At 32.6% G+C, this 20,733-nt stretch overlaps 1 protein-coding gene across 2 annotated transcripts in view; it reads right to left on the bottom strand.

Moving 5' to 3' along the window:
• CAPZA2 (capping actin protein of muscle Z-line subunit alpha 2) overlaps nt 1-20,733 on the bottom strand; it is a 53,972-nt gene that overhangs the window by 10,066 nt on the left and 23,173 nt on the right. For both annotated transcript variants that reach the window (XM_082400141.1, XM_082400140.1), the window contains exons 2-6: nt 18,534-18,597; nt 14,865-14,916; nt 6,485-6,548; nt 2,290-2,496; nt 740-819 (exon numbers count right to left, since the gene is read on the bottom strand). In XM_082400141.1, coding sequence (XP_082256267.1) covers nt 740-819; nt 2,290-2,496; nt 6,485-6,548; nt 14,865-14,916; nt 18,534-18,597 — 467 coding nt within the window. The remainder of the gene's footprint in view (nt 1-739; nt 820-2,289; nt 2,497-6,484; nt 6,549-14,864; nt 14,917-18,533; nt 18,598-20,733) is intronic.

Here is a 20,733-nt window from a genome sequence, read left to right as displayed (position 1 = left end):
TTATCAAAAAGGGAGGATAAAAGTAAAGATTTCATTCAATTCTGAACTTATAAAGTCTTGGAGAGCCACAGAATTTTATAACAGGAGATATCTCAGAAACAGTCTTGTCTAAGGATAAAAAGGCCCAACAACTTGTTAAAAGTCCAAGATTACGAGTGCAAATCAGTGCTTTGGGGAGCTGGACTTTTATAAGGGATAATCAAATGATTTGTACAAAAATTATAAGACATGACTGTAATTTGCCTCACTGGACAAAAATGTCATTACTTCCTCACACTGGCCAACCAAGCACAAAGCAATCCACATGAAAACATCTACTTCAGAGTCACCAAAGTTCACGTACCAAAACACGATCATTCTTCACTTTATAAGTACCTCTGCCCTCCTCCCCCATGCAAGTCTCATTCAGGAACAACCCCTTCTCAGAATGAGCATATGGGCCTGCCAACTGGTCTGCTCACAGGCACACGTTCCCTCAGAATGCTGCTTGCTAGTCTAAAAACACCCCACGCTCTGCCACCTTCTTTTCACTGAGTGTCAATAGATTTACTGCTACCTTTAAAAGATAAGGTTGATTATGGAACAGATATATTTCTTATATAAAAAGGCTGAAGTTTTATATTATACTGTTCTTAGTCAATCATACACAAACAAGGTATAGGCCCAAGCAATAAAGCAAGAACTACAAAGAGTATATAAGCAGTGTCAAAATTCCCCAATACACAAAATTTTAACTTACCAAAAGTTTTTTGCTTGAAACTGATGGCTTTCTATGCATGCAATAATGGTCTGCTGTCCATCTATTTTTTTACCATATACCTTGTTGATAAAGAAAATAAACACAAGAGTGAATTTAGGGCCACAGAATGTCCAACTTTAAACATCTATAAAATACTGAAAATTGTACAGCATTTTGGCAAGAACATATAAAAGAATACAAAGTTAGGTCATCATTCCAATACAGTAGCTAGAAAAACAAATACTTAAATATGTACACCTAATCACAGATTCTTAGTGAATCATAAAATAGCTCACCATTAATGAAGTACAATTTATTGGAAAAAAAAACTAACTGTACTCTTCAAATATTCATAAACATCCCACAATCTCAGGGGTTGCCATTTCTCTAGACATTTAAAATAAAAAAGTATTGAGATAGAAGTGAGAAAGTTAATTTACTTATAACTAAGAAAGGTCACTAAGAGAATGCCTGCAATGGTATGATGATATTATTTCACCTCTTGCCAACTGCTTTAAAAAAGCAATGAATAATTTGTCTTTCGATCCCCTGGGAACAAGTAAGGACTCTAACTCAACCTCACCACCTTATTCTTGAGGTATTCTTCCAAAATAATCTTAATCAACACGGTTATAATTCAAAGAACCTGTAAGGTATTTTAGGTTATGTTGCTATACTTCTCAAATAATTATTGAGAGCTAGATACTTAAAGCGACCATATGAATTTCTGTCCTAACCAGGAATCTTCTGAAAGTGAAATGAGGTGGCTATTGGTAATACTAATAATTATGTTGGGACAGCAGGTATGAACCAGGATGTATGGTCATCTTAGGCTGGAGAGGTAGGCAGAGGCCAGGTTCACAGGGCCTTGAAAGCCATGTTCAGAAGCCTGGGCTCTATCCTAAGTGCAACAGGAAATCTTTGAAGAATTTCAAGCAGGAGATTTCATGATCTGATTTGCATTTCAAAAGATCACTGGCTATGGAGAAGATCACAGAAACACAAATGTGGGGGACTAAAAAGCATACCTAGGTACAATCTATGAAAGAAAAAAAAGTACTCCTACTTTCTATCATATTTTATCCTGAAAATAAAAAATAGGTTAAACCTATGAAAGAACCACATTTAAAACCTTAAGAAATTTGATTATAAAACACAGGAGGACAAGAGCTCACCTCCAAATAATTTTATTTGTTCTAAGATCTTGTAATTTAATGAAAAGAAGTTTGATGTAAACTTAGGGAGATGAGTCATGAACATGAGATTAAAGAATCTCATCATATCATGTTCCTCAAATCAATGTATGAGAATTACCACTTGGATTTAATTCAAGGTACAACCATTTTTCCATTTTTGACTATCATAATACATTTACTATTTAAAGTTTCTTGAAAAAAATAGTAAACATTCTTAGAAATATTTACTTCAAAAAAAGGAATATTAAGTTATAAAATGTCCATTCTGTAAGTTACTATAAATTTCAAGATATCACAAAACCACCGTCATATTTACATAATACAAAAGAAAGAAGTGCACACTGGATGACTTACAGTGCAGACCCCATTCGGATAATGTTCTTTTACATAAGCTCGCAGAGCAGCTTCTACTGAAGTCCTCCAAGATTCAATTGCATTTTCTGCTTCATATGGTCTTGGATCAGTTGCTTCCTTTCTTAAGTGATCAAATTTGAAACAGATTCTGTTTTTTGGATCCAAAAACTTTCCATTTCCCAGGTCACCATGTTCTGTAATCAATACCTTCAATGATGCAATGAATTGTGGAAAAAAAATATTTAAAATAGCATTTAAATACTGATATATTATACATTCACTTGAACTTTTTCCTTAAAACTATAAAATAATTCTATTCCAAGCAACTGGTTTAACTATATGGCACAAGTATAATACTTCAAATGAGTAGACTATAAAGACAATGAGGCTGCTCTCATTCAGCTCAGATCAGTGGATCTGATTTTCTCCCAATATAACATCCAGCTACCCGGTGGGGGAAAAAAATCCATCGTCTAATATCCTGCTGGAGTTAGGTTTTTTTTTTTTTTTTTTTTAGGAGTTATGTTTTGTTTTCTTTTTGAGAACTATGGACAGTTTACTATTTCTGTTAACAGTCTCCAGTTCCTCAAAACTAAGGAACTGGTAATAACCTTCACTGAGAACGGTTACAAGGGAATGTTTTTAATCCACTTAGAATCCTCTTCAGTATGTCCTACATTACTCCTGGGCCCACAATCTCATCTACTGTTAAGTGCCTGCTGCTTGTTTTTATTAAGATAATCATTGACAATTGTTTTCAACTGACTTCCAAATTTTAAAAAATATAATTTCTTCATTTATGTGCATTTAAATAATACACGCAAAAATTTGACATTTTGTGCTTTCTTTTAAAAAAATTTTGCTCTTTTTCCTTCCCATGCGACTCTCCCAATCTTTTGACTCTATACCTATGTCAGGACTCCCCCATCCCTTTGATGTAAATTATACAAACACAGGATGTACCCTTCTAAATTTTTTTCAGTCATATTATCCTACACAGATAAATACATACACATCTCTATATACATACACACACAACCAGGGTTTTTTTTTGGTCACTGTTCTAAAATAATGGAATGAAAATGCACACATATTTTTCTGCATCTGGTTTTTTTCAACATCAACACTTTACAGGAATCCTTCAGAGTCAACTGGTAAACCTCTCATCATTCTTTTTAATGGTTGCATACTATCCCACGATGTGGGTATAACAATTTATTCTGCCATTCCACTACAGTTGGACCATCTCTTTATTTCCAGGCTGTTCTCTTTTTGGGAGGAGGGATAGGCACATGAAAAATGTTAAAGTATTATTGTACACATATTCTAACATACTCATGTTTCTATTTCCACTGGATGCTTCTATTTCGCTTAGACAGATTCTCAGCAGTGAGGACAGTAGGTACAGGGTTTGTATATTTTTAATTTTTAATACATAATGATTGCTTTCCAAAAATGGCTGTGACAATCTACATTTCTGCAAACAATATATGAGATGCTTCCCTTCACATTATCACCATCAATAGGTATACAGTTCTTTTTTCAGTCTGATGAGTATAAAATATATCTCATTACTTTAATTATATTTCTCTGGCTCACAGGTCTAAATATCTCCAAGTTTGTGGGCCATTTTCTCTTCTGTGAGCAAATATTTTTTAATATTTTTCATCTGGGTGGGTTTTTTTCTTATTAATTTATAAGAGTCCTTTATTTAAGGTATCTGTTTTATTCTACAGTTAAAATAATTGATATGCAGCAAAATGGCCATCTTTTCTTTTATAGTTTCTGGGCTTCCAGTCTTATTTAAGATGGTTTCCCCTGCCCTTAATTATACATTTAGACTCTTTTCTACTAAAATTCTAGTCATTTTACAAATTTTTAATCCACCTGAAATTTATTTCTATATATTGTGTAAGACAGAGGACTGGTTTAACTATATGGCATATGTAGTTGATAGAAACCAGTGGTACCAATACCCTTTATTATATGTCTGTCTAAATTATAACCTTATCATGTATAAAAATATTCATATATTTTGGGACTAAATTCTGGCTTGATATGCTGCTCTACTGATCTATTTGTCTACACGATACCATGCTGATTTGACTTTACATTGGTTGTAAAGCACCTTCTGCTATCTAGCAATGCAACTGTCTCTCACCACTCTTACATTTTTCTTGTGTTTCTTCAAGCATGTTTTTCATATAAAGTTTATGAAAATTTTGACCAATTAAAAAACTATCAGGATTCTAATCAAACTGCATTAAATTCATATTTTAGTTTTTAAATAATTTAACTTTCTACCTCAAAATGGAATTCAGTGTGCTTTTCCATTTGCTCAGAACCTGTTTTATGTGTTTCAAGATAACCACCATTTTCTTCACATTCCTATGCATTTCTTGTTAAGGTTTATGTTCAGTATTACCACTATTTAAAATGAAACTCCTCCCCCTCCAACCACTACTAGGGTAAAGTCCCTACTTGCCACAATAGAGGAAAGTTAATGCATTTTGTACACTTACCTTAAATTCAGCCACCTCACAAAATTCTGTTAAGTCTAATAGGTTTTTTTGGTTGGGAGGTTAATTTATGGGAGTTTCTCACTATTTCTAAATATATAAATCATGTCACCTAAGAGTTTTCCGTTCTTTTCCAAAGCTTTAAGAGTTCTCATTCTCTTGTCTTATTTGCTATACTTCCATTTATGATAAATAATAATGGTGATAAGTTGACATACCTGGCTAATTTTCTATGTTAACTAAAATTATATTAGTGTTTACAGTTTGATATTTACTACTGGTTTTTGTTAAACAGTATATTATATTTAAGAGGTTTTCTTCTATCCCTATTTTACTTAGGGTTTTTGTAATGAGGATTAGCTGCTGGATTTTTCAAATCCCTTTTCACTGTCTATTGATGTATCATAAGGTTTTTCTCTTTATTTGTTGATTAAGCAATAAGAGCAATATATTGCCTTACATGGTACCACTCTTGCATTCCTGTAATAAATTCTATTTAGTCTTGGCATATTATTCTTTTGATATATTTCTGGATTCTGTTTGTTAATATCTGTTTAAAGGTTTACTATAGTCATATGTGAGATTAGTATAGTTTGCTTTTTTTGTTTTATATTTATTAGGTTTAAGTATTAAAATTACAGTAGGTTCATAAAATGAGTTTGAGAGCTATCCAACATTTTAAAAGGATGCATCCCTGGATCCAGCAAATCTTTTAGGGATTTACCTTAACAAAACAATGGTCCATGAGCCCAGAGGTACAATGATGCTCAGTACAGCACTGTTTATAACAGTTAAAAAAAAAAATCAAAACCACAAAATCTCCCAAGGAAAAAAATAAATTTAAGAGCTTCATGAAATGAAACACTACATGCCTTTATATATATGTGTGTGTATACACACATGCATAAATCTATCTATATACCTACCTACCCACGTTTACTTTTTCCCTTCAGTTATAAGTCATCTTCTGTCTGGTCTCTCTTTTTCCCCTATAACTACGAGACTACATATTACATAATGAATAATGCCAAACGCAAGCTTTAATATAGTTTGCCACTGAGAACTAATTGTTACTACTCTCTCTTATGTTTTATCTCCAGTTCCTTCTTCATATTGTTTTATATAAATTGTGCTTCATGTAAGCATGATAGAAACACAATCACTGTTCAATTACTAGTAACTTTAAACCAAAAAATAAAAAATAAGAATGCTAGTGACTTTTGGGGCTTTTCTTTGCTTAGCAATTCCAACCTGCACTTTGGAAAGAAAAGATTTAATAATTACTAAATGCTAAGTTACTCACATGAAGAACTGTAGAATTCCAGAGCAACTAAATTATGACATAAATCTTACTAATATAAACTCTAGATTTTGGATTAATATAGGATTGATTTTTTTCCTATAAAAAAACAAGAAAGTAGATTTAAAGCAATTATCTTCTAAAATCTTAAAATAATTACATTTGAATATTTCTAAAAGGGACTTTCTGCTAATAGCATTATTGGTCTCAACAAAAGAAACTACATTTTCAATTACTTTGCTCCTAAGTGGCTATGATTAAAATGAACGCTTTTTTTTTTAACCTTTAAACATACCACTTCACAATTCTTGCAGGATACACTAACCATTACAAATGAAATAAAGAATATCAGATCCTGTGTTTATGTGAAACATACCTGATCTTCATAACCTTCAATTTTTACTGGAGTAAACTGGTCCAAGTTATACTGTGCAAATGCACTAAAAAAGAAAAGGGTCAATTATTTTAAATTATGTATTTAATGTTCTTAAAAAAATCACAAACAATTCACTGTCAAATAAAAGTCTCCTGCACTGCACATGGCAAGTTAAATAAAACTGTTAATTCTCTACTACTGATCTTATATTAGGTATAAATATTATATAGGTATGGCTTTTTAAAACCCGGTGAATGACACCCAGCTTTCAATGCTTAGCAAAAAAATTAAATCAGTAAATATAATCAGTCCTTTCCTTCAAAACCCTGAAAGTAAAGGTTAGCCACTTATAAGACACATACCCAACTATTCAAGTATATACTAACATTTAGTATACAACATACCGGGAAACAGAGTAGGTGCTGTGAGAGATGCAAAGAGTAATTAGACAGATCAAAGGGCTTACAGTTGAATAGGGGCTATGATAAACATAATCATAACACAAAGCAGAAAGTACCATAAGAGAAAGACCAATAAACATCACAGAGAATATATATTTTTAAAAATTACATTCTGTTGAGGCAAGGGTAAGAAGAAAAGAGAATCAGGGGTGATATCATAATGGAAGTGATACTGAGAAATGGCCTTGAAATAATGGGTAGGTTCTCTGGTCTTGCAGAAATTGGAGGGATGAGAAGAGTAATTCAATTAGAGGGACCAAGATGAGCAAAATACAAGAGGAGAAGATAGGTTAAGTCCAACATCACAGAAAGCACCAAGCTCAATGCCTGGCACATAGCAGGTGTTCAGTTATATTTACTGCCTTCAACTGAAAGGTCCTGCATGATGGAAAAATTACTTCATTTGGGAGGCAAAGCAGAATTACAGAAGCTTTTTGAGAAAAGACAACCAAGAACTACTTCTGAAGAAGATTAATTTGGCAGCAGTGTGTATGACAATTGGGTGGTGGAGCAACTAGAGCCAGGAAAAGCAGTTGGGCTATCATTAGGCAAACGTCCATGTTAGAACAGCTGAGAGTCTGAACTAGGAAATGGTGACAAGATAGATTCAAGAATAAAGCCTCTCTCTACTTTCATATGAGTAAAGAATAATGTATTACATAATTACATAATACATTTGTAGGAAAAACTCTCATAGCACAAAAAAATTACCTAAAAAATAAAGATCACACTGTATTTTATTAAGTCTATAACCTAGGAAATCTCTTCCACTTACTAGGAAAGACAGTGAGAATTTTAAAATTTAGGAGTACATCTCTAAATCTAATCTACTTGGAAGCTTTTCAGATTACTCTGGATGGTAAAATGTCCACTGAATTTTTAGGTGTTAGCTACTGAATCTCCTCAAGAGAGGAGATTGAGCAAAGCATTATTGATGAGTTAACAGGAGACTAGTAAATGTAAAAACAGCAAAGTAGGATTAAATTCCTAGCTGTCAAATTCCTGACACTGCATGTCAAAAAAAGATGGGAGTAAATATAGAAATGTATGGAGGGAAAGGGAGATTTTCTTTATTCATTAAAACTGTAATTTTCATAGGAATAGCCCCAACATAGCCAGGCAGTTACTATCCCTTAAATGAATTTACCTCAAAAGTATGTTTGAGATTAAAAAGTATTCTAAATCACTTAGAATTGAGGGTTCACTTTCCAGTAAAAGACATATTTAAATAATAAATTTAGATAGTAATTTGGTCTTGGGTCCTTTACTGCTTATATCAAACCCCATTCATCTATAATCTGGGAGTGGGGTAAGAACAGGAAATCTGAAAAGGAGACAATGAATATGAAATAGGTAAAACTGTATCTTAAATGCTCAAAGCAAGTTAAACAGGTGACAATTATGCAGTATGGCAGGAAAGGTACTCACTAACCTAGGAGTCAGACTACAGAATATCTAGGTTTTGTTCGAACCCTGATATTAGCTAGTATGGGCCTCACTTACCATATCCACAAAAAAGGGGGGTTTGAACTAGATGACTTCCAAAGTCCCTTCTAGTTCAGAAAACTTACTCCATTTACTCACTCATCATCCATTTACCTACCCCTCCACCCATGCAAATATTTAGGTGTTAAGCACTCTATTAGACACAGTGAAAACAATAATTTCTCTGCCCTTGTAGAGTTCTGTAGCCCAATCACCCATTTCTAAGTCACCTGTTCCTGTATTTAGATTTTTTTTTATACCCTTTACCATTAGTCATTCACACCTTATACTTTTTTACCATGTGTTTCCACATCATCTCTCTTATTTACTATTCGAATTGCGCTCATCATTTAAACTCAGCTCAAAAACCATCTCTAAATAGAAATTTAAAATTTCTTCCTTTGGGCTCCAAAGGTCTTTGATATGCCTCTATATTTTATTTCAGTTGGCCAGAAATTCAACATGTCTGACTCCCCACTGGATAATCCCTAAGAGGTTTATTTGTCTCATCATCACAGTGAAATCTGGCATTCGTCATGTCTGTTGAATAAAAGGCTATTTCTGGATATTTCAAAGTTTTCTAGACTTGAAAGTACCAAGTCTTCAGTATGCCTAATTTTACTATGAAATACACTGAATTTATGCCCTTCAGTAAAGATGTCCCATTAGAACCACTTTTTAAGAATAGCCATGTTTCCCCCACCCTTACAAAAAGATAGGAAGAGGAATTTCTCAAAAATAAATTTAAAATTAAAAGAGTTAAAGCAACAGGAAAAAGGTGGAAGAAAGGAGGAAAAGAAGTACACAGAAGGAGCTGTACTTGTATAAAAGAAATTTAGTATCAAAAAATGCAACTGAAGAAGCAGTAGGACTATGGCTATGCACTTACTTTGGTGAAACTGCCACTAGGACACATTTTAAATGTTTTTACAATGCTTTCCAAGCTTATGTTATATAGGTCTGGACAGGCTCAATGACAGGTGATACATTATCTTCTGAGGATGAAACCAGGTTTGGAGGTATTTCAAAAGTAATTCAGAACCAAGTCAAGTGAACAATGGGGGTAACAGCATATTTGTTTGAAAATTATTTCACAGACAGGACACTGTGAACCAGAGTAATATAATTCTGAAGTCAATCAATGATTTAAGGTGTATTTCTGTACTTCACAGATAACTTCAGATTGCAAAATGAATTTGAACAAAGAGTTTTGAGAAACTCTTCTGTACAAAGACTACTACTGAAGTCAACAAAAAGAATCACTTCTTTCTCTTCTTGTTTATCTAGTTAGCAATCATTTACTGAGACTATAACCACATGCAAGAAAACCTGAAGTTTCTACTGAAGGTTTTGATGTTTTTTGAGGTCATACTATAAACATCTTATTTTCTCATTAGGTACTGATTTCCTCAAAGACTAATCTCCTTAAAAGATCAGAATATCAGGCATTTAATGTACATACCTCTTGAAACATGGACCAAGACTGTCCCTGAAATTTGGTTCATAATAAAAGAGAAATATAGCTCATATTCCAGTTTTTTTAAAAGAACTCCAATTTATTTAAATGTAACAATCATCAGATAAATACTCCTTTGGACAAATAAAATTTCAATGCTTTCATCATTTTTTATTCAAATGTGTAACTGTTTCATACCATTTATATAATTATGAATATTTTTCTGACCTTCATTAAACTTTACTCTGCAGGGGAAAAACTCTTCTTTCAACAAACGAACTTTGTTATAAAGCAGAAACTAACACACCATTGTAAAGCAATTATACTCCAATAAAGATGTTAAAAAAACAAAAACAAAAACAAAGGAAGTTTCTCATTTCCTTAACTCAAAAAAATTCACTAATTTTTGCACCTACACGAAACAACGCACAAATTTATTTACCACAGAGAACTCAGAGGAAAAGGTTACTCTGAAAGTACTGTTGTTACAAGTTCATAAATGTTGTATGTTTTCTTTACTTCCATAAGACTTTTGTCAACATGCTATATGCTATTATAAAGAAAACTAATTTTACTTGGGTATGTAAATAATTTTAAAAGGTTTAAAGAACTTAGGAATAAGAGGCCATTCACCCAGAAACTAATAACTAAAGTCAAAGATATCAAGTAAACTGATTTCTATTATGCACTTTAATATAATAATTTAATGGGTGGAAGCAACCCGACTGTCCACTGACATGTGAATGGATAAACAAAATGTGGTGTATATATATATATATATGTATGTAAACACACACACATTCAGTGTTAAAAAGGAAGGAAATTCTAACACACGCTCCAACATAAATGAACTTTGAAGACATTCTGCTAAGTAGAATAAACCAGTCACAAAAGGACAAATACTGTATGACTCCACTTCATACATTAAATAGAATGATGGTTCCCAGGGGCTAAGAGGAGGGGAGAATGGAAAATTATTGCTTAAAGGGTATGGAGTTTCAGTTTGGGAAAATAAAAAGTTCTGGAGATGGATGGTGGTGATGGTTACACAAAAATGTGTATGTACTTAATGCCAAAGAACTGTGTGCCTAAAAATGGTTAAAACGTTAAACTTCATATTAAGCATATTTCCCCCACAATAAAAAATAATAAATAAAAATTTCTATTGAAAGATAAAAGGACATAAAAGACCCGTAATAGCCAAAACAATCTTGAGAAAGAAGAACGGAGCTGGAGCAATCATGTTCCCAGACTTCAGACTTATACTACGAAGCTACAGTAACCAAAACAGTATGGTGCTGACACAAAAACAGATACATAGATCAATGGAACAGAATAGAGACTCCAGAAATAAACCCACACACTTATGGTCAATTAATCTATGACCAAGAAGGCAAGAATATAAAATGGAAAAAAGACAGTCTCTTCAATAAGTGGTGCTGGGAAAACTGGACAGCTACATGTAAAAGAATGAAATTAGAACATTCCCAAACACCACACACAAAAATAAACTCAAAATGGATTACAGACCTAAATGTAAGACCGGACACTATAAAACTCTTAGAGGAAAACACAGAAAGAACACTCTTTGACATAAATCACAGCAAGATCTTTTTTGATCCACCACCCACAGTAATGGAAATAAAAACAAAAATAAACAAATGGGACCTAATGAAACTTCAAAGCTTTTGCACAGCAGAGGAAACCATAAACAAGACGAAAAGACAACCCTCACAATGGGAGAAAATAGTTGCAAACTAATCAACGGACAAAGGATTAATCTCCAAAATATATAAACAGCTCATGCAGCTCAATATTAAAAAAAACAAACAACACAATCCAAAAATGGGCAGAAGACCTAAACAGACATTTCTCCAAAGAAGACATACAGATGGCCAAGAAGCACATGAAAAGCTGCTCAACATCACTAATTATTAGAGAAATGCAAATCAAAACTACAATGAGGTATCACCTCACACCAGTTAGAATGGGCATCATCAGAAAATCTACAAACAACAAATGCTGGAGAGGGTGTGGAGAAAAGGGAACCCTCTTGCACTGTTGGTGGGAATGTAAATTGATACAGCCACTATGGAGAACAGTATGGAGGTTCCTTAAAAAACTAAAAATAGAACTACCATACGACCCAGCAATCCCACTACTGGGCATATACCCAGAGAAAAACATAATTCAAAAAGACACATGCACCCCAATGTTCACTGCAGCACTATTTACAATAGCTAGGTCATGGAAGCAACCTAAATGCCCATTGACAGACGAATGGATAAAGAAGATGTGATACATATATACAATGGAATATTACTCAGCCATAAAAAGGAACAAAACTGGGTCATTTGTTGAGACGTGGATGGATCTAGAGACTGTCATACAGAGTGAAGTAAGTCAGAAAGAGAAAAACAAATATCGTATATTAACGCATATATGTGGAACCTAAAAAATGGTACAGATGAACCGGTTTACAGGGCAGAAATTGAGACACAAATGTAGAGAACAAACGTATGGATACCAAGGGGGGAAAGCAGCTGGGAGGTGGGGGTGGTGGTGTGATGAATTAGGCGATTGGGATTGACATGTATACACTGATGTGTATAAAACTGATGACTAATAAGAACCTGCTGTATAAAAAAATAAATTAAATAAAATTCAAAAATTCAAAAAAAAAAAAAAAAGACCTAAATGTAAGACTGGAAACCATAAAACTCCTAGAGGAAAACACAGACAACACTCTTTGATATAAATCGCAGCAATATTTTTTTGGATCCATCTCCTAAAGCAAAGGAGATAAAAGGGACCTAATTAAACTTAAGTGCTTTTGCACAGAACAGGAAACCATGAACAAAACAAAAAGACAAAATGAACAGGAGAAAATATTTGCAAATGATACGACTGATAAGGAATTAATATCCAGAATAAATAGTTCATACAGTTCAACAGCAAAAAGACAAACCACCTGATTGAAAAACAGGCAGAAGACCTGAATAGACATTTTTCCAAAGAGGACATACAGATGGCCAACAGGCACATGAAAAAATGCTCAACATTGCTAATCGTTAGGGAAATGCAAATCAAAACCACAGTGAGGTATCACCACACGCCTGTCAGAAAGGCTATCATCAAAAAAGAACACAAATAACAAATGCTGGAGAGGACGTGGAGAAAAGGGAACCCTCCTACACTGTTGGTGGGAATGTACATTGGTGCAGCCACTGTGGGAAACAGTATGGAGGTTTCTCAAAAAACTAAAAATAAAACTAGCACATGATCCAGCAATTCCACTCCTAGGTATATATTGGAAGAAAATAAAAACACTACTTCAAAAAGATACTTGCACCCCAATGTTCGTAGCAGCATTATTTACAATTGCCAAAATATGGAAGCAACCTAAGTGTCCATCAACAGACGAATGGATAAGGAAGAAGTGGTAAATATATACAATGGAATACTACTCAGCCATAAAAAAGAATGAAATTTTGCCATTTACAACAACATGGGTGGACTTGGAGGGCATTATGCTAAGTGAAATAAGTCAGAGAAAGACAAATACTGTATGATATCACTTATACGTGAAATCTAAGAATACAACAAACTAGTGAATATAATAAAACAGAAACAGACTCACAGATATAGAGAACTAGTGGTTACCAGTGGGGAGAGGGAAGGGGGGAGGGGCAATATAAGGGTATGGGATTAAGAAACACAAACTATTATATACAATATAAGATAAATAAGCTACAAGTATGTATTGTACAACACAGGGAATATAGCCAGTATTTTGCAGTAACTATTAATGGAATATAACTTTAAAAAATTGTGAATCACTATGTTGTATACCTATAACATATATAATATTGTACATCAACTATACTTCAATTTAAAAATGGGAAAAAAATAACAGGAATTTAAATCAGAAGCAAAATCAGGTATGTCTAGAAGTCTGTTGCACCTCTACCTTCATTAGGATTAACTCTAAAGAACAAATTTATTCGATAAAGCCTTACAAACATTACAAAAATAGAATTAGAGCAAATTTCCCCCATTAGTCAGGATTTCACATTTTGGGTAGTACACTAAGATGAAAGTAGGTGACTGGATGATACTGAACACTCTTTGTAAGGCACCTGAACGTTTAATCTCCTCATTTTCAAATGAGTAATGAAGTCCATTAGCCTAAAATATGGGTCCACAGGCCTTATTTAGGGAGGTGGGAGAGGGAAAGAGAACCAATTATTTCTCTGAAATCTTAAGATAGCTGTGGCAACTCATGATTGTGGTCACTGGTCCAAAGATGATGTACTAGGATTTAGAACTGCTTAGTTCTTTGAATCACTCACAAATCTAGTAAATACTTATTAAGTAAATATGTGTCAGATACTATGTTAGGTATTTATGGATGAATAAAATAAGCTCCTAACCCTCAAAAATCTATTTCTTTTTACTGAAGTACAGTGCATTTACAATATTGCAAGTGTACAGCAAAGTGATTCAGTTATATATACATATATATATTCTTTTTCAGATTCTTTTCCATTATAGCTTATTACAAGATACTGAATATAGTTCCTTGTGCTATACAGTAGGTCCTTCTCAAAAATCTATTAGGATCAAGCATTTAACAGAAAGTAAAATGTAACTACTGCATAAAATTTAAAGTATCACAATTTCACAAATCAAAGTTTCTAAAATAATTTTATCCAACTTTGCAAATGTCAAAATACAGTATTGAGTATATAAGCCACTGCCAAACACACAATGAATAGAGAATTTCATGTTATAATTGTGTCTCTATATCCTTCTGTGATCAAAAATATTTCTCTTCTAACCTAGTACATACATATTATTATATATATTTGAACTTGATGTGCAAATATCTATTTCATGGATTAGTACCTAAAAACCACTTTTAAAATATTTTTTCCCATGTCACTTTAATTATGTTAATATAATGCATAATACTTACTGGGCTGCTCCTTCCCTGAGAAGATTATCATTATTAAGCAGTAACCGAACATCTGCAAAACAAACATTATTTTTTCTATATTACTATTTTCCTATATTTGAAATTTCTATGGAATGAATTTAGGTTATTTTAGTCATGTGTTAGTATCCTACCCACCCCCCAAAACATGTATGGGAGATCAAAATGTCACTGTGATGACCAAAATAACCACAAAAACATATCATGGTATTAATAAAAAAGAAAAGATTTTGGTAAGGAAATAGCAGATGGAATGAAATAAAAATATATGTTATTTCATACTCTTAATAGTCAATGCAGGCAGACTATAACGTCTCCAAAGAACTAAAGTGGAGATAAGCTACACCAAAAAGATGGTGTGATAAGATCTGCCGAAGACTGAGCACTATGCCTCTTAGTCTGACAATACTATCATGAGTTTCAAATGAATTTGCTCTATGGAAAAAGTGATTAAACAAGAAACAGCTTGTGAACGCAGTACAGATGTAGGCATTTTGTTTCTCAGACAGCTCATGTTCAACAACAGATGAATGTGTTGAGTTAGATACAGATAACTACTTTATTTGATTTAGTAATCTCACTTTGGTTGTTGATTCTTAACTCTGTCCTAACCACAGACTCAACTATGTAGACACATGCCTTTTAATCATTAAAACACAACTTTAAAACTACAATTTTAATTAGAAAAAAAATCACATAATTTCACCAACAAACAAAATTCTACTCTAGTTTTGATGTATTTTCTTTCATTATTTTCCCTATACACTTGGCTGTTTTACATAATTGCTATCATAAAGTACATATAACAAAGTATCCTAATTTTTTCATTAAATGAAAATAACAAAAATAACTTAAGTACCTTCTATTAAGAAACTGGTTAAATGTAACATAAACAGACAATTGTTCTTATAAATAGTGTAAAATTGGGCATACAATAGAAATAATGTAGATACGCATTTATCAACTTGGAAATATATACACAATATAATAAACAGGAAGGGGAAAACCCAGCATGTATAGTATTATATTTATGCAATGTTATATATATGTGTCTAAATTGAGAAATGTTGGAAGTATTTCATTCAAACAGTGGAGAAGAGAGGGTAGAATTTTGTGTAATTCTTAGATTCTTTTTTGCTCTTTGGAAATTTTAGAATGACTATGAATCATTTTTACAAAAATAATAAAGATATTCCAAAAGAAAAAATATTGCCTATTCACATACCTCTTTTTAGCAGTAAGTCCCAACTTAAAAAACAGTATCCGGCTAACCACTAAAATAATACTAATTTGATTTCTAAATTAACTGATTTTAAACAATGGAAGCTTCTGCCTAAAAAATTAAAACACAGACATTTACAATTATAGGTATTCTTATCTCACAAAGTAAACTGGGAATTCGATTTGATAAATATGATTACTGTACCTTCAATATTTAAAGCATAATCATTAACAGCAGTATTGCATGGTAGGTAGTGTATCTTTTTCAGTTCTACCTAAATGGGAAAATAATTTAAAAGCAACATCCATATGATCCAGCTATCTTTACTCTGGAAAAAAAGTCCAAACTACTATCATATGAAGAATACAGTGAAGGAAATAGAGAAGAATTTGAATAAAATAAAAACTACTCTTAAGAAGGGATGTGGTTTCAAGTCAGACCACACATCAGAACAATGGGTGGGTGGGAGTCTTTAAAAAAAAAAAAAAAAAAAAAAAAGGTATACATTTCAGAGCTCCGGCCCAGATAACACATCAGTTCCTGAGAATGAAGACCAGAAATCTATGTTTTAATGATTCTTACATAGCCAATCTGGGAAATAGCATTTGGGAACCACTGATCTAACAAGATTTTATGACTCTGAAATTCTAAAATTTGTGGCTTCCATGGAATCATTCTGATGTTAATATTATCAACAGAAATAGCATGAAAATAACCAAATGCATATGAGATTTCCCCCTCAAATACTTAACTCCTTTCTCACTCTAAAATACTCCCTCATTTAAAACTTACATAAATATCTTATATTCCCATTTCCATTCCACAGTTCCAGCCCAGGTCTACTGAACGGCTCATCCTAAATGCCCTAGTCCTCATCCAAAATGCCTACTGTACGTCAACACAGAAAATATCAACTCAATATCAATTTCCAATGAGACTTAGAAAAGCAATTTCTGGGACTCATACATTCTTTCAGGGTCTTTCTGATTAACAAATTTGTAGGGCATTTAATTCAGGGTAAGAATAGTAAGTGAAAATCTTTTCTTAGAATTATAATTTATCCTGGCTCTATAAATTGTACAGGAGTTTGGGGGCTACTGATAGTAGCATAGTTTCCCCATTATCAATTTAAGTTAAAAGCCAACTTTTGACCCTATGGAGAAAAGACTATCTTCTTTAATGCCCCAACCATCAAACGTATTAACCTGTATTTAGGTTATAAAGGCTGAATATTAAAACAGAAGTTAAACCCTATTAGAAGAAGAAATACTTTTGAATTCTCCCCAACTTCCCAATTCATTGCTTCAGATTTTATGGTTATCTTGAAAGGAAGAATATTTTAACTTCCAGATTTTTCACAATATAGACTGCCATTCTTCCTCTAAGTGTAGCTCAGTGGTTAAATTTTTAAATGTATAAAAATTACCATATGTAACTGTATGTACTAAATCATATATTAATGTTGTTTGTGGATGATTTAAGGGATTTTCTAGGGTATTTTAACTTTATACAATTTTTGCCTCATTTTTTGACTTTCAAACCTAATCTTTTCTGAGGTGAGATTCCATTATATCTTATACTATGAATGAAAATGAGAGATTAAACTTCTTAAAAAACAGGTTTAAATAGCTTACTCTGGAGTAGAATGTTTAAAAAATGAAACTGAAGAGCACTTTATAAATTAGTTTTAATTTAAGACATGGTGAAGGCCAAGTATATATGAAGTAGAAATTACGCATTTAAACTACTTGTGGTAGATTATTCTTAAAACTGCTTTAAAAAAGTTTTGTATAAAAATCACTACAGGCCATTTTCTGCACAACTATTTCAACCACTTCATTCTGTTAAAGAGGAGCTATTGTTACAGTTTTTACAGCAACCAGGAGACTATGTTGTATTTAAATTTCTCATCTATGGGTGAATAATTATAAAACTGTTTGCCAGTGAGGTGTGAGGTTTAAAGAAAGGTATACTGTGAACTAATTTATGAGATATAATTTAAATAACAAATTGTTTTTACACGTGATGTCATCTTCTAAGCCCAGGAAACAAGCACAGTGAAACAATGTTCCTCCCTTCTTTTTTGGCTGTTCCTATTAATTGAGTAGGCTTTTCTTTAAAAGAAACATAAAAAATGCATTTCACAACTCCAAAAAATAATTAAAATTAAAATTTTCTTGTCTTTTAAAATGATTTAATGTTATTCTTTAAGAGGGTTAAAATTTGCAAACATAATTATCATACGTCATAAACACATTATATTCTAGACCTTACAAAATCCAGATTGACAAAAATTTTCACTGTAATTCACAAAGTACAGATTTTTCTACCCACTCCCCTTAAATTAGTTACTTTGGTTACGTAACTTATTCTTTAAAAAAGGAGTGCTTGATATATCAAGCCTTAAGTGTTATGAATTAAACACTCACCATTAAACACCTCATTAAATTCTCCAGGAGGGGCATGAATGATGAATTTTGCTGCTATACGCACCTAAAACAGAAACAAAGATATAAATGTTCCACAGCATAGGCCTCTGCTAAAACAACCAAAAACCATGCAAAATTATACTATTTCAAAGTTCTACTGAAAATGGCTTAAGAAGATTTTAAAGACAGTGACATTTTTTCACTCAAACACCCTAAGTTTATTACTGTTTTAATTATTTAATATAATCACAATGCATAGACTGAATGTAGATAAAATATACATATAACTAATGCATTTAAGGATTCAAAGCTGCCTACATATAAATATTTTCTTATAAGCAAATTTTTCTGTTAAACTAAAATGGAAAAAAATGATCCATCAAGAAAATTTCTATGTGTGAGGAAATAAGATGCATTTAGGTACTATGAAGAAAATATATTTGTGTGTCTATACAGTCACAAATGTGCATGTCTATAAAGTCACAAATTAGTTTAAAAAAATGTAGGAAGGAAGAGGGGAAGAAAGGTCTAAATTCAAAATGTTTTGAACATGAGATCTGACTAGATCTTAGGAAATTTTAGTTCAAAAATAAGTGAGAGACAAAAATATCAACAGGTATACTGACAGGTATATTTTAAGACAATAAAGGCTATATTAAAGAGATTAATCACTAATGAATATACATGAGAAGTTAGATGACATGCCCAATATTATAATTTAGTGAAGAAGTTCTGAGTATTTATAATAGTTTTCCAACCACTATACAATAGCCTCCAACTCAGCTGATCAGTGATCTTGTCAGAAATGCACATTCATGAGCCCTATCCAACCAAATGAATTGGATTCTGGAAATGAGGCCCAGAAAACACTATAAACAAGTTTTCCAGTTGATTTTTAAAATACACATCCAAGTATTCACTGAATTAAGGGACCACACATGGCAAAAACAAAAGCTTTATTTCATATTGTCCACTTTACTAGCACTGTCGCTGCTCTGATGATGAAACTAAAAATGATGGAAAAGGAAATAATTATATATGTTTGTGTATATATGTTATATGTGTGTGTGCATGCATCTAAGCACACATATGGTTTTCAGAGGAGAGACACAGATGAAAAAGGTATTTACAGTTAAAAAGAAGATGTTCCTAGCTAGAGGCCACATATGTGACAAGGCCAGTTAGAAAACTGTTAACTTAAAACAAAAAGAAAAGCTTTTGTAGTCTGGAACACCAAAAAGTCTGAAGCAAAACCTACGACTGTTGTTGGATACCACGGAGAGATTACAATGATGAAGATGATAACAAAAATGGGATTATTTAAATTAGTGTTTACCAAGCACTTTACACGGATTATGTCATTTACTCTTCAGTCTGATTACTGAATATACACTTTATTTACTATATTATGCTGCTCCTCAGATTTAAAACAGTTTTGGCAGAATGGGTAAAATGCTCCCACCAAAAGATGAACAGGGCAGAATGTGACAGGGTGGCCACCAACAAACAGCCAAAGTATAAACTTTTTTTGGTATTTAAAATGTCAATAGCAGCAACTTAAGGGAAATAAATTCTTCCCAAGACAGAAAAAACCAGAGTTCACTCAAAAAGAAATATGTAACCTGAATAGTCCTAGATCTACTAAAGAAATTGAGTTTGTTGTTAAAAGCATTCCAACAAATAAAACTTCAGGTTTTCTTATAACAGGCATTTAAGGAAGAAATATTATCAATTCTACACAAATTATTCCAGAAAACAGAATTGAAGACAACAACTTCCAACTTATTTTAAGAGAATAGAATTATCCTATACCAAAGACTAAAATACTGCAAGAAACACAACTCACAGACCAAAACCTCTCATAAACACAGAAGCAAAAACCTTCAATAAAATATTAGCAAATTGAACCCAACTATATATAGAAAGGATAACACATCATGACCAAGTGGAGTTTTTCCTAGAAATGTAGGGCTGTTTCACTATTTGAAAAGCAATTTACAATATAAACTGATTAAAGATGAAAAACCACAATCACCTCAATAGAAGCAGAAAAATTACTTAATAACATTCAACAACCAATCATGATAAAAAAAAACTCTTAGCAAACTAAAAAGACAATGTCTTTAATTTGATAAAAGGTATTTACAAAAAAGCCTATAGCTAACATCATCCTTAATGGTCAAAGACTGAAAGCCTCCCC

Source organism: Balaenoptera borealis, assembly GCF_965194805.1.
Source record: "Balaenoptera borealis genome assembly, chromosome: 7".
Classification (NCBI taxonomy): domain Eukaryota; kingdom Metazoa; phylum Chordata; class Mammalia; order Artiodactyla; family Balaenopteridae; genus Balaenoptera; species Balaenoptera borealis.
Note: the sequence above shows the minus strand (reverse complement) of the source record. Positions and strands in the feature narration are given on the sequence as shown.